This window comes from Urocitellus parryii, chromosome 6 (genome assembly GCF_045843805.1).
Source record: "Urocitellus parryii isolate mUroPar1 chromosome 6, mUroPar1.hap1, whole genome shotgun sequence".
NCBI classification, from domain to species: Eukaryota; Metazoa; Chordata; class Mammalia; order Rodentia; family Sciuridae; genus Urocitellus; species Urocitellus parryii.
Window position 1 is genome coordinate 110,634,808 of NC_135536.1, and position 14,423 is coordinate 110,649,230.

At 43.2% G+C, this 14,423-nt stretch overlaps 1 protein-coding gene across 1 annotated transcript in view; it reads left to right on the forward strand.

Annotated features, from left to right (window-relative positions):
* The first annotated feature begins 5,218 nt into the window (after positions 1 to 5,218).
* Map2k1 (mitogen-activated protein kinase kinase 1) overlaps positions 5,219 to 14,423 on the forward strand; it is an 80,066-nt gene continuing 70,861 nt past the window's right edge. Inside the window, exon 1 of the mRNA XM_026408811.2 lies at positions 5,219 to 5,748. Within this exon, the coding sequence (XP_026264596.1) occupies positions 5,669 to 5,748 (80 nt within the window). The 5' untranslated portion in view covers positions 5,219 to 5,668. The remainder of the gene's footprint in view (positions 5,749 to 14,423) is intronic.

Sequence of the window (14,423 nt, forward strand, 5' to 3'; positions counted from 1 at the left end):
CATAGGCTCAAGTGATCCTCCCACCTTGGTTTCCTGAGTGCTGGTCCTACTGAATCCAGCTAAAAGATCACAGGAACTCAGAAGATGTCCCTGTTTTACCCCTCACTAGCTGTGTGACCTTGGAGGACACCATCGTACCCTGAGAGGCTGTTTTCACAATTATAAAGTGAGCTGATTGGGCACCAGGACCTCTATAATCCAGTTCTAAAATTCAAAAATGAACTCAGTCTCTCACTGTCCAAGTGCAAAAGCCTCATATCAGATGTCAGTCTAGGATCTAGGTACAAAGGTCTACCTATTCAGAGAAAGCATAGAAAGGAGTGAAGGTAAATAGCCTTATGGTTCAGTAGTAATCTAATGACAAAACATAATACTTTATATTTTATGAGGCTGTACAATTGCAACAACCTGGCACATTGTGGAGAAGAGATTCCTTGCTCCCTGGGAGTATATAAAACTACAAAACACAAAGATGTACAGGTAATCATAGTTTATAATACCTTAAAATACATATAAACCCAGGACTATGTGTCATACATGTTTCATTATTGGAAACAAAATTCTTTTCAGGCAAATTCTCAGGTCTCTATAAGTTGATCTGCCTCTGAGCAAGAACAAATTATAGAAAGATGTATAATCAGATTTTCTGATGACTCTGCCTGTGTAAGTCCCATATTATCAGATCACTAAAGCTCAAGTGGTCACTTATTTTAAATTTCTTGCCTGTAATCTTCACAATATACCTGACAGGAGAAGGATGCTGCAGGAATTTTCCACTGAGTAAAAGAAATCACTAAGAAGAATAATATTTATTTATTTTGGGGGGAGGGCACTGGGGATTGAACTCAGAGGTTCTTTACCACTGAGCTATATTGAAAGCTCTTTTTATTTTTTTATTTTAATACAGGATCTCACTATACTGCTTAGGACATAGCTAAATTGCTGAGGCTGGCCTAGAATTATTGATATCTCCTGTCTCAGCTTCCAAGGTCACTGGGATTACAGGCATGCACTACTGCACTAGCAAGAGGAAAACTTAGAAAAGATCAATGACGACAAGCATTTAAATGAATGCCTTAGGAAAGAAATTTGAGATTTGTTTAATCTTACACCAGATTGAGAATAAGAATATCCAGGATCCTAGACTGACTCCAAAGGAAGTGGAGACTTCCTTCTCCATAGCTACCCTCTAGGAAGCTGGTGGGTCCCAAGTGTATCTTCTTTCACTGTGCTACCCAAGGGTGAAAATCAAAATAACGCAGTACTTCATCGGTTAAGCCAGGGTGAAGTACCTACCCCCACCCTCCAAAAGCATAGGTCTTGGATCTCACATCCTGTCTGGTTTAAGCCACATCCTTAGATAGCACCTAAAATTGCATCATCCTCCACCTTGTGGAGGCATCTTTTCCTTTAAATGAACGGCAAGTCACCATTAAAAGTGGTTCCCAAAATAACCCAGTGGTTTCATTGCCATCGGAATATCTGACATCAAGACTGAGGAAGCGGATGCATCTCCTCCGAGGGGGAGGGACCGTGGTGTTACCCTTCACACTTGACTCTACTCAGTTACTCAACAGACACAGCTGCCAAACCCAGGAACTTAAAAATCCAGACAATGGGTTACATTCCTCACCTCCTAATTATTTAAAAAAATTAATAAATAGCTTCACATGAACAGAATGAGTTTTAGGCAAAGGGAACTAAAGATAGTAAAAACATTTGATCATTTGATAGGGGCTGGGGACATAGATCAGTTGGTAGGGTGCTTGCCTTGCATGCACAAGGCCCTGGGTTCAATCTCAAACACCAAAAAAAAAAAAAAAAAAAAAAATTTTTTTTAAAGAGCCAGAACCAGAACTCTCTCATTAGAGTGTAGGAAAATGTGGTAGTAAAGATTAAAAACCAAAAAAAAGGGCGGGGGGAAGGTGGAACTTTTTCATATGGAATAACTTCTGTTTGCAATACTCAGAAGTGTTTTAGTTTTGAATTTCCCCACTGAACTTTTCATAGCATGAGAATAAAAGAATCTTAATTTGTAAGGGGACAAATATGGACTTGCCTCTAAAATAAAACTCATAAATTGATTATATAAAAAAACTGATTCTATAATACCAACTGCATTCAATACAGTTGCGGATGAACACAGGAGTCTATCATATAACCAGATTATCATTGAGTAGTATATCATGAATGGTTTTTATTACCTTTTTTTTTTTTTGGTACTGAGGATTGAACTTGGGGGCACTTCACCACTGAGCCACATCCCCACCCCCCACCCCTTTTTTTTTTAATTTAGAGACAGGATCTTGCTGAGTTGTTTAGGGCCACACTAAGTTGCTGAGGCCAGCTTTGAACTTTCGATCCTCTGGCCTCTGCCTTCTGAGCCCCTAGGATTGCAGGTGTGCACCACCACGCCTAGCAGTTTTTATTACCTTTTAAGTTCTTCTCTGGCTCTCCTCTCCCACACAAGCTGATACTAATATTTTAAAAACATAACATTTGAAATGAAAATTATAAAATACTTAGAAGACACAAAGGGCCTTTGAGAAAGGCCTATATTATTCTTTCAATGTAAAAAACAAAACAGAATAAAACTATATTTGGATCAATTCACCTACTTTTTAGGATTAAAAAAAAAAAGCACAGTGGCACATGTCCATGATTCCAGCAATTTGAGAGGCTCAGGCTGTAAAATGTTAAGTTCCAGGTCAGTCTGGGCAACTTAGCAAGACTCTGTCTCAAAATAAAAACTAAAAAGGGTTGGAGATGTATGTAGCTCAGTGGTCCAATGTCACTGGGTTTAATCCCCAGTAACACCAAAAAGTAAATACAAATGTTTTTTAGTTTGATCCTGAGTATCACACACACAAAATTTTTTTCCAAAGAATTTCCCTTTTTCTAGAAATTGTTTTACTAAAGGATACCATACAGACAGAGAAGTGCATGGATTATAATGGGACCAGTGCCCTTGAAAGTCATTTCATTTCACCTTCCTGTTGCACCCACCTAGAAAATAAGTACTACACCAACTTCTATCACCAGAGATGAGTTTTGCCAGTTTTGAACTTTACATAAAAAAGTAGTATTACTAGGGCGCAGTGGTGTCTGCCTGTAATCCCAGTGGCTCAGGAGGCTGAGGCAGGAGGATGGCAAGTTCAAAGCCAGCCTCAGCAACTTATAGAGGCCTTAAGCAACTCAGTGAGATCCTGTCTCTAAATAGAATATTAAAAAGGGCTGGGGACGTGGCTTAGTGGTTAAGCCCTCCGGGGTTCAATTCCCAGTCCCCCCCCCCCAAAAAGTATCACTTTCTTGTGGCAAAAGCTAAAAGTTACACTGATATCTCCAATTCAAATATAACAGTTTTCTGACTTGTATTTGGTCGGGGGTGGTTATAGGGGATTTAACCCAGAGGTGCTTAACCACTGTGTCACATCTCCAAACTTTTTTATACTTTGAATTTTGAAACAGGGTCTTGTTAAGTTGGTTAGGGCCTTGTTAAGTTGCTAAGGGTGGCACTGAACCTCTGATTCTCCTGTCTTAGCCTCAGGAGTTTCTGGGATTACAGTCTTGCACCATGGCATCTGGCTGTATTTAATTCTTCCACAGTGAGAAAACTGGCTCCATCATACTTGATGTTTATCTAGTTATTTGATCAATCATAATGATGTAACAAATCTCCCATCTAAAGCTGCCAGGCCTCCCCAGCTTGATTGCCTTGCTCTTCCCATTTGGGCTCTAGTGCAAGCCCTCTTCACCATCTCAGATTTCTATAGCCCCCTTACCTGCCAGGTGGCTGACACCTGGCTTTGGACCTCCACTCGCACATCCTTACTTTGTTGTGTTTTTTCTTTTGTTTTGTTTTTTGTTTTTGATACCAGGGATTGAACCCAGGGGGCTTAACCACTGAGCCACATCCCAAATAACACCCCCCCACCACCACCCGCGTTTTTTGGTACCAGGGATTGAACTCAGGGACACTCGACCACTAAGCCACACCCTCAGCCCTATTTTGTATTTTATTTAGTGACAGGGTCTCACTGAGTTGCTTAGTGCCTCACTTTTGCTGAGGCTGGCTTTTAACTCGCCATCCTCCTGCCTCAGTCTCCAGAGCAGTTGGGATTACAGGCGTGTTCCACCGCATCAAGCCCCAGCCTTTAAAAAATATTATATTTAGAGAAAGAGTTTTGCTGAGTTGCTAAGTGCCTTGCTAAATTGCTGAGGCTGGCTTTGAATTTGCCATCCACCTGACTCCCGAACGCTGGGATTACAGGCGGGCATCATCACACCGGCCTTATTTTGTTCTACACCTAATGTCCCTCCCGCACCCCACCATTCCATACTGGGGATTGAACCCAGGATTGCACTACCAGTGAGCTCCATCTCCAGCATCACCCCCTGCCTTTTTTTGAGATAAGGTCTAAGTTTACCAGGCTGGCCTCAAACTTGCCATCTTCCTGCAGTAGCTTCACGAGTTGTTGCGATTACAGACGTGCACCATCATGTCAGTATTTTTAAAAAAATTATTTATTTATTTATTTATGAGACAGGGGTTTGCTAAATTGTTGAGGCTAGCCTGGAACTTTCAATCCTCCTACCTCAGCCTCCCAAGTCCCGGCCTGATTGTTTTTTCAGGCTTTAAAAATTATCAATTTGCTCTCAAAAAAGGTTGCATTGATTTACTATCATCAACAATGCGTACCCACCTTTCTATACTCGGTAGTATTAACAGGAAAATCAATCTCTCTCCCTCTCTCTCTCTCTCTCTCTCTCTCTCCCCCCTAGTTCGGCGCAAGGAGTGTCTCCATTAGTTTTATTTTTTCCTACGTCGCCCCTATTGGTAAGAGAATAGGTTCTTTTCCTTATTTTGTAATTTCGTCTCCATCAAGATAACTTTTCCCGAGGGAGGAGAGGATCCCCAGGCTCTCACAGGAGGAGGCGCGCAGTACCTGGCCCTGAGGATCTCACGCACAGCTGGAACCAGGAGCCTGGACACTAAACCTCTCTTTTAAAGTGGGTCTATCTGGTGCCTCCAGGCAGCAGAGGGCGCCGTGGAGCCTGAGCCAACCCGGCTCCCAGGCGGGCGCACCGCGCCCCCGTGACGTATTTCCGCGTCATCTGCCGTCGTTATTTGCTTCCATTGGCTGTCGGAGAGGCAATGGGGCGGAGCCATTTGGGGGTGAAGACAGCGCCGCGGCCAGGGTGGGGGCGAGGCTTCCCCCTTCCCCGCCCCTCCCCCGCCCTCCAGTCCCTCCCAGGGACGGCTGCGCGGAGCTCCTAGGAGCGCGGTGGCGCCTGCACTTTCCCGGGCCAGGGCTGGAGCAAGGTTCTGCTGCCCGCGCGGCGGGGCTGCCCGAGCCGGAGGGACCCGCTGACTGAAGGAGAGAGGGAGGAAATCCCAGCTTGCCGAGCGCACGCAGCCCGCTCCGCGCCGGCGGGGCAGCCCTTCAGCTTCTTGCGCGCGGATTCCGGGAGGGTGGGGTGGGGGTCCCCTGAGACCGCCGCTGGCCCCCCTAGGCATTGACGGGACCGCGCAGGAAGCGCACTCCAAGTCAGTCCTCCGGCCCGCGGCTCCGACTTGCTCCCGCGCAGCGGGCGCCGGCTAGAGCAGAGGGAGGAAGCGAGAGGGGCCACCCTCCCCTCGGAGTTGGAAGCTCCTTCCCGGTACAAAATGCCTAAAAAGAAGCCGACGCCCATCCAGCTGAACCCGGCCCCCGACGGCTCGGCGGTTAACGGGACCAGCTCCGCAGAGTAAGTCCGGGGTGGGCGGCGAGCGCGGGGGCCGGGCTGGGGAGGCCCGGCCGGGGCGCTCGAGCGCCAGTCGAGCGTGCACTGCGCGCCGGGCTCCGCTCGGGTTGGTCACGTAGGGCTCGGACTGGAAGGGGGCGAGGAACTCCCCGCCGCCGAGGTATCGGTGACTAAGCACTGATTGCGCGCCTGACTCAGACCAGTGAGTGGACCCAGCGAGTCTCGACTTTCCCCCTTTTCAGTCGTCTTGGCCACTGACCAGTCTTTTCCCAAGAAAATGAAAGCTAGCACATCGCCCCTAGCCTCCCGCTGCTGTTTTCTAAATAGATCCTCTGGGATTCTGGCCTGTAACGGGACGAGGAGGCAAATGTCTTGGAAAAAATTAAGGGCACATCTGTGCCTTTGAGACCGGCTTAGTGGGTATTGAGTTGGGATCAGCTTCCCTATCTTTACCTTCGTGCCTGACACCTGTGGGTCCTTGTAGCCGGTGGGCCGCATGGCCAGCGGGGGCGTGTGTATACAGACTTCTATGTGACTTTTCCCTTGCTGATTCTGGGGACTCCCAGTCCCTGGCCTTCTTCCTGGCAACTCTCTTGCTAAAAGGAAGCAGTTTTCTTCTTTATCTGACCATTCATTAAATAAACATTCCCTAACCAGTGACTCCCCAGGCTTTCCTTACTTGACCATGGGGTCTGAACTCTTGACGTGAATACTATGACCATGGAAACCACATGCAAGGTGCTCAGTGGCTGTTTCCAGTGTGGCTCACTTACTTCATGGGGATTTCTCAGTTCTCTCAATTCTTTTTTTTTTATAGTTGTAGATGGACAGAATGCCTTTATTTTATTGCTTATTTTTATGTGGTGCTGAGGATCGAACCCAGTGCCTCATGCATGCGAGGCAAGCATTCTGCCTCTGAGCTACAGCCCCAGCCCGGCTCTCAACTCTTTTTTGGGTCCTGAGTAAAGAATGTGACCATGTGAGGGAGAGATGCCTATCTAGCTGGAGACATAACCAGAAAAGATAAGGGTCCTAACCTTTTACCTTTATCCTTGCTGATGAAATGAATAGAGTAGGTATGGACCTTCTGCCCTTTGATGATTTCTGTAGCCTCCCTTCCTCTCCCTAGAGGGACTCTGTTGGCTTGATGACTCTGTCCTTACCTGTAATGGTCACAAGGGCAATAGGTGGTAGATTTGTGTGAATTCTGCTAGGTTTTTCAGACTTGCTCCCAGTAGACCCTCTCCCCCCAACCCCTTAAGGCTCTTTTAGTACTGGAGTTGCTGTTTTACATGATATTGACTTGTACATATGGATGGATTGCATTGGAAACTATCCTTCAGTTTTAGTGTACAGTATTTTGTGCCCTTAAAACAGAAAGCCCCCAGGGCAGGGGGTTCCTCAGTAATCTTCACTGTTTTCTGGACAAGTTTTATTTTTTAGTAGAGGATTAAATCCACAGGTACTCTACCACTGAGCTACATCTGCAGCCCTTTTTACTTTTTTTTTTTTAACCTTTGTTTTTGTTCATTTATTTTTATATGGTATTAAGGATCGAACCCAGTGCTTCAACCATGCCAGGTGAGTGATGAACCCCAGTCCCCCCTTTTTGCTTTTTATTTCAAGGTAGGTTTTCACTGTTTCCAGGCTGACCTCAAATTTAACAATCCCCTAGCCTCAGCTCCTGAGTTTGCTGGATTTCATGCATTGCCACCACACCCAGCTCAGGACAAGTGTTGACTCAGTGGGTTCTGGGGAACTGATCATCCTTTTCCTCTTTGATTTAGAGGTGGATATTGAGTGGAAGTACCTGTTATTATTTTGTTGACTCCACAGCTGTATTCTTGCAAGGGGAAGAAATTACATGAAAAGGATACAAAGAGGATAAGAAAAAAGTACCTTGAAGTTGGGAGGAGAAAATTTGGGTGGGACTGGGAAGTTCTAAATAGTGCTTAGAAGGTTGGGCTCTGGAGTCAGACTGGATTTGAAGCCTGACTCTGGTTACTTGTGGTGGTTTTATGACCTGAGACAAGTGTCTTAGTAGTCTCTCTGAGGCTTAGGTTTATTTTTTTTTCATCCATATTAATGGGGCTAATGATAGAACCTACTTAGGATAGTTGTGAGGATTAAATGAGCTTGTATGTAGTAAACCTTCCAAAAATGATGCCTTTGTTACTGGTATGTGTTGAGAAGACTGAAAGACATTGGAAGGTAATTTCCATTCATGGTGGTGGATCTGTAAGTTAGGGTGCTTCTGTACAAACAACCCTCCTTAGGTTAGTTTCCATAGCATCTGCATGTACCTCCATGACTCATTGTTGTTACAATAGGAGGCATCTTTGTGTAGGCTGCTGATACAAACAGGGACTGTTCCCCCTTTTTCCTAGCACTAAAGAGGAGGAAAGCTGTGTACTTCTTCACCTTTTCCCTCTGATAGTATTTCTCAGGCAAAGCTTCCCCTATCTTGGGTTGCCAGTAGAAAGAACTCTGTTGTGGTCATCGTTTCTGTGATTAGGTCCTGGCACAACTTTATTTTATTTTTATTTTTTAATATTTATTTATTTTTTTAGTTATCGGCAGACACAACATCTTTGTTGGTATGTGGTGCTGAGGATCGAACCTGGGCCGCATGCATGCCAGACGAGTGCGCTACCGCTTGAGCCACATCCCCAGCCCCTGGCACAACTTTAAAATGATCAGATAATGTGAATTAATGAAGGAAAAAAAATCCATTGCTAATGAAGAACTCTTGGTAACAAATTGTCAAAATTGCTTTACCCCATTCAGAGATGAAGCTGGTTATATGGATCCTAAATTTTATGCAAGTTTTGGGGATCCTCAAAAAGAATGCAAACATATCCTTCTTTTGCAAATTCTACAAAAATATGTGAGCATATTTCTAGGATCTGAAGTGTTAAATGCAATAAGTTAGAAATAAGATCATATTATTCCCTCTTTGTAAAAAATGTTTTCCTGGTTCCATCATAAAATAAAATTTATACTCCTTAAATATAAGGACCCTGAGTGAGCTGCCTGCCTCAAATCTCATTAACCATGTTTCTTGCCCTTCCTTTCTTTCTCTACATTGGTCCTCTTTCACTTCCTTCATGGGAAGGTCTGTGCTCCCTCTTGGCTTTTACACATGCTCTTCCCTTTTTTTTTTTTTTTTTTGAATATTTATTTTTTAGTTGTAGGTGGACACAATACCTTTATTTTGTTTTTATGTGGTACTGAGGATTGAACCCAGGGCCTCATGCATGCCAGGCAAGTGCTCTACCACTGAGCCACAACCCCAGCCCTGCTCTTCCCTTTTCCTAGAATGAATAATCAATCTCTCCCTCTTTCCTAACTGGAGAGGAAGCAGTTATCACCTCTCAGCTTAAAAATCTAAATGTCATTTCCTCAGAGATGCTCACAGCCTACCTCATCTAAAGTATATTCTTCTTTGTTGTCACCTGATTTTTTTGAGGCTTAATTATTGTCTATTTTTTTTAAACTGGGGATTGTTAATATCCACCTTTCTTGTACACCATAAACTTTAAGCTTAGAACTTCCCAGTTTTGGGCTGGGGTGGCGGCTCAGGGGTAGAGCGCTTGCCTAGCACGTGTGAGGCACTGGGTTCGATCCTCAGCACCACATAAAAATAAATAAGAAAAATAAAGATATTGTGCCCATCTACAACTAAAAAATAAAAAAGAATACAACCGAAACCCACTTTAAAAAAAAAAAAAAAAAAAAAACTTCCCAGTTTTGATTCACTACTCTGTAAGTAGCCCTTGAAATAGTACCTGGCGTGTGATAGATGTGCATGTTTGTTGGACGAATCAAATCAACAAAATTTCAGACATTTATGTAATGTGTTTAATACATATTTTCATCCCCTTTAATTTTTCCTTTTATTTTCCCCTTTTCTCTCATCCTCCTTCCCATTTCCTTTTTTCTCCCACATACTCTCTTACCTACTCTAGGGTGTTTAATCTGTGGCTTTATAATTCTACTTATGTGCTTGGTTGTATTTTTATCTGTATTAAATTATGGCTTTATATCTCCTCCTCCCCCCTTGTTTTGTTGCTCTTGGGAAGTAGAGGGTATTATTTTCTGTGTTTCTGTACTTGGGGTACTAAATACTATTGTCCTGTAAATCGACATCAGACAATATAGACTACATTATGTTGAGGTAACAACCAACAACAAAACCTTAGAAGGTGAACACACTTTCAGGTTAATGAACGGCTCTGTCTATGGGACCCAGCGTGATGGAGGCAGTATCTCTGAAATGTGCTTACATGGGAAGGAAATTTTGTGAGCCCCATTCAGGTTTTTAAAGTTTTTGTCGAGTAGTGGCACATATCACTTTTGCTCCATTTTGTTGACCAAAGCAAATCACTTGGCCATGCTGACCTTCAAAGGGGGCAGGGATCTTCTTCAAATGAGACAGGGAATATTTGAACCTGATTCAATGACCAATAACCATTCCCAAAGTTTTATATCTATTTTTTTTTTGAGCAAATACCTTGTGTGTTTGTTTTGTGTTTATGCAGTACTAGGGATTGAACCCAATTGTGCTCTACCAGTCCTTTTCATTTTTTAGTTTGAGTCAGAGTCTCACTAAGTTGCTAATGTTGACTTGGAACTTGAGAATCTCCTGAGTTGCTGGGATTACAGGCATGTGCCACTAGACTTGGCTCAAATACCATGTTTTTGAGCTCTATTCATGATACTATGTGTGTATCTAGGTCTTTATTTCTCTTGGTTGCAGAGCAGGCAATTATGTGCATGAACCACATTTTACTTGTTCTCCTAGAGTGAGACTGAGGCATTGTTGTTTCCAACCACTGCTGCCTTAAACAGTGCTTTCATGACCTTCTTTAAACACAGATCCTTGTAAGAGTTCACTGTGGAATGTTCTCAAAAGTGGGATCACTGGGTCTTAGGGTAGTTTGTCTCTCCTTCCAAGATGAGGCATGGTTTGTTTTTGGTGCTGGGGATTGAATCCAGCGCCTTGTGCATGCTAAGGAGGGCTTTCCTGCTGAGCTGCATCCTCAGCTTAAGGCACATTCTTAGCTCTTTAAAACTACACTTTTTGGGGCTGGGATTGCAACCCTGGGATAGAATGCTTGCACAGCATGCTCAAGGTCCTGGGTTTGATCCCCAGCACTGCAAAACAAACAAAACCTAACACTTTTAATCTCCCTGAGGAGAAGCCTGAACCCTGAACAGACATTTCAGTAGTGGGGCAGGGAACCTCCCAAGACCTGACCTTTTTTTTTCCAAATGCAAGTCCTTTGTACTTCCTGATTCTTAGTTTCTTTATCTATGAAATGGGGATGGCACATAGTTTGTTCTTTTTTTTTTTTTTTTTTTCAAATGGTGCAGAGGTTTGAACTCAGGGCCTTGTACATGCAAGGCAAGCACTTTACCAACTGAGCTATATCCCCAGCCCATAATTGGTGCTTGATAAATACCTGATTAAGTGGTTGGACAGGTTCTTCCTGGAAGGAGTACTGCGCAGAGGAAGACAGTGTAAGAAAATGTGCTTCGAAGGCCTCAAGATGCTGAATAAACTTAGGAGGGCTCATTGCTTAGCTTTGGTGGCATCTGTGATTTTGGATTTTGAACTATTTGTATGTAACCTTGAAATATTCAAACTTAATTATTGCATTCAGAGCATAGTTCACAGCATCAGCAATTCTGCCTCACTTATAAGGAACGCACATCTGTTAAGAGTGTGAAGGCCCTTGAGGAAGGGGACAGAAAAGTTGAGACAAGTGGATGTGCTTTTGATGGGGGGCCTCTTATAGCCTTTTCTGAGATGTGCGCCAGGATAACTAGGAGCTTTTAAAGTGGATTTACACTGATTTCGTAGTTTTGAATGTGGATGCTTCTATTGGCTCTTTGAGGTAATAATTACTTCAGGTGAAAAGTAATGTCAGATTCTGTCGACTCTGTGTCCTTGGGAAGAATGTTTCTGCTGTCATAGCAGATACAGAAGTGGAAAAGACATTCATAAAGATGACTTAGCCCGTGGCAAGGAGATGTGTGGGGCTCTTGTTTGAACATAAACACAAAATTCCACTCCTGCTTATCAATGCTCCTTTGAAAGAAAAGGAGATGACATTAGAGTAGAGTGACTGTTTACCCTGACATACTATCCAGTTTGATTTTCCTCTTTCCCAGCTCACCTACTGTGATCCACACCAAGTGACACAAAGTGATCCCTTTACTGTCCTGGCCTCCCCCCCAGCACACTCTAGCACCCTACTTCTTACCTTGTCTGGTCTTTCTCACACTCCTTTTGTCTGAAACACCCTACTTCATGTTACTAAATTACTGAATAATTTTTTTTTTTTTTTTGTAGTGCTAGTGATTGAATCCAGGACCTCATGAATGCTAGGCAAGCACTCTACCACTGAACTGTATCTCCAGTCCAATTTTTTTTTTTTTTTTTGTGGTGCTGGGGATCAAACCCAGGGACTCGCACATGCTAAGGATGTGCTCTACCACTGAGCTTATCCCGATCCACTACTCTTTTGCATTATTTTATTTTTGCTTTATATTTGCCATCAGACTTAAGCAGCACTGCTGCTGCTTCTTCATTGTTGTCATCTTTTTATTGGGGATTGAACATAGGTGCTTTACCACTGAGCTACATCCCCAGCCCTTTTTATTTATTTATTTTAATTTTGAGATGTGGTCTCACTAAGTTGCTTAGGATCTTGCTAAATTGCTGAGGCTGACCTCCTACTTTGGCCTCCCAAGTTGCTGGGATTACAGGCATCTGCTACTGTGCCTGACAACTTTAGCTTTTTTGAGGGCAGGGACCAAGACACTGCATTGCTGTTTCCCTAGCCTCTAGCATGGTGCCTGGGATAAATACTACCCATCTTTCAAGATCTAGCATGAATAAATGCTAGCCATAATTCAAGATCTAGTATAAAGTATATCTCCTATATAGGTACCTAGAGGTACTCTACTACTGAGTTATACCCCCACCCCACCCCACCCCCTTTTTTTTTTAAGATAGGCTCTCAATTTGAAGCGGGCCTTGAACTCATGATCCTCCTGTTTCAGCTTCCAGAGTTGCTGGGGGATTACATGTGTGTGCCACTGTGCCCAGCTTCTTTTTTGGTACTGGGGATTGAACCCAGGGGCTCTTCATCACCAGGCTACATTCCCAAAATTTTTCATTTTGATACAGGGTCTCACTAAATTGTTGAGGCTGGCCTGGTTCTGGTGATCCTCTTGTGATCCCAAGTGACTGGGATTATAGGTGAACTCCACTGCGTACAGGCCAAAAATATCAGGCATTTTAGTGAATCACACATTTTAGTACTTATTACATTACCACATATAATTTCTTATTTATTAAGTGTACCTTATGTATATCTTCCCCCCTTAATTATTAGGGAGGATACCTGTTTGAACCCCTGGATCTATTGCATTGCTGATACAGCACGTCATTATTGGTAGAGTTGAGAAAATCAAGCCTGGCATGGTGGTGAGCACTTGTAGTCCCAGCTGCTCAGGAGGCTGAGGCGCGCTTGCATCATGAGTTTGAGACCCGCCTGGTAACAGAGTGAGGACTACCCCCCACCCCCTCATCTAAAAACCAACAAATCAAACAGTGTTTAAATACAACAACAAAACCTCCTGACTACCTTTCCGCTTTATATGTGATAGTTATTTCCTCCACATCCACATGAAGTACAGGTCAAGAAGTGGTGAATCTTTTTGACGTGTTGAGAAAATGAGTCCAGAGAACCCACAGGCTGAGAAGAGGAAGAGGGGGGGCCTGAGAAGAAAGCTTAGGGTCCCAGTTTTGTTTCTGTTTTTCCTTTCCAAAAACTGCCAATTTTGTAGTGGTTTCTTACTGCTACTTGATTTGTATTTTTCCTTCATGTCCAGTGCCCTGGTTTGTTGTCCAAAATCCCAGAAGACCTATTTAGAGGCTCACATACCTGTTTGCTAATTTAACTCGTCCCAGGATGAATGGCATTTTGTTTTAAAACAGGTGTTCTTTGAATCCTAGTGTAGAACCAACTGCTGAAAATGCTGATTCTGCCTAAGATTGCTCTGTGTAGTTCCCATGGGTATCTGCTTTGATGTCAGAGAGGGAGTCAGGTTAATAAGAGGTTATAGCGTGCTGATGAAAAAGTAGAAAAGGGTAGAGTGATCTCTGCCCTCCCCACTTCTTTGAATAAATTACAACTCTAGAAATTTTGGATGTATAAACGCCTTTTAAAGAAATTATATCCTCTAGTTTAATTTTTGATTATTCTATATGCATTTTTATTTAGGTAGTTAAGATCACTTAATGAACACCTCCCTCCTTTTTTTTTTTTTAACTTGGGCATAATCTTCATATTTGTCCTTTTGGTTGGCGAAGCAAATGGGATTTTATTGGTGTTTTATGTGATTCCCAGATTTTTATTATTTGATGATTTTTTTATGTTTTTGAACCAATTTGTTTTATTTTGCTTTCAGATGAATTCACTAACCAAATCAGAGCTAGTGCACTGTGCTACCATTGTTGTCACATATTAATAGAATATGTTCTGAAAAATAGATTAAAACTTTTTCTGTGTGTGTGGTACTGAGGATTGAACCCAGGGGTGCTCTATCACTGAGCTACGCTCAGCCCTTTTTGAAACAGGGTCTTGTTAAATTGCCTAGTCTGG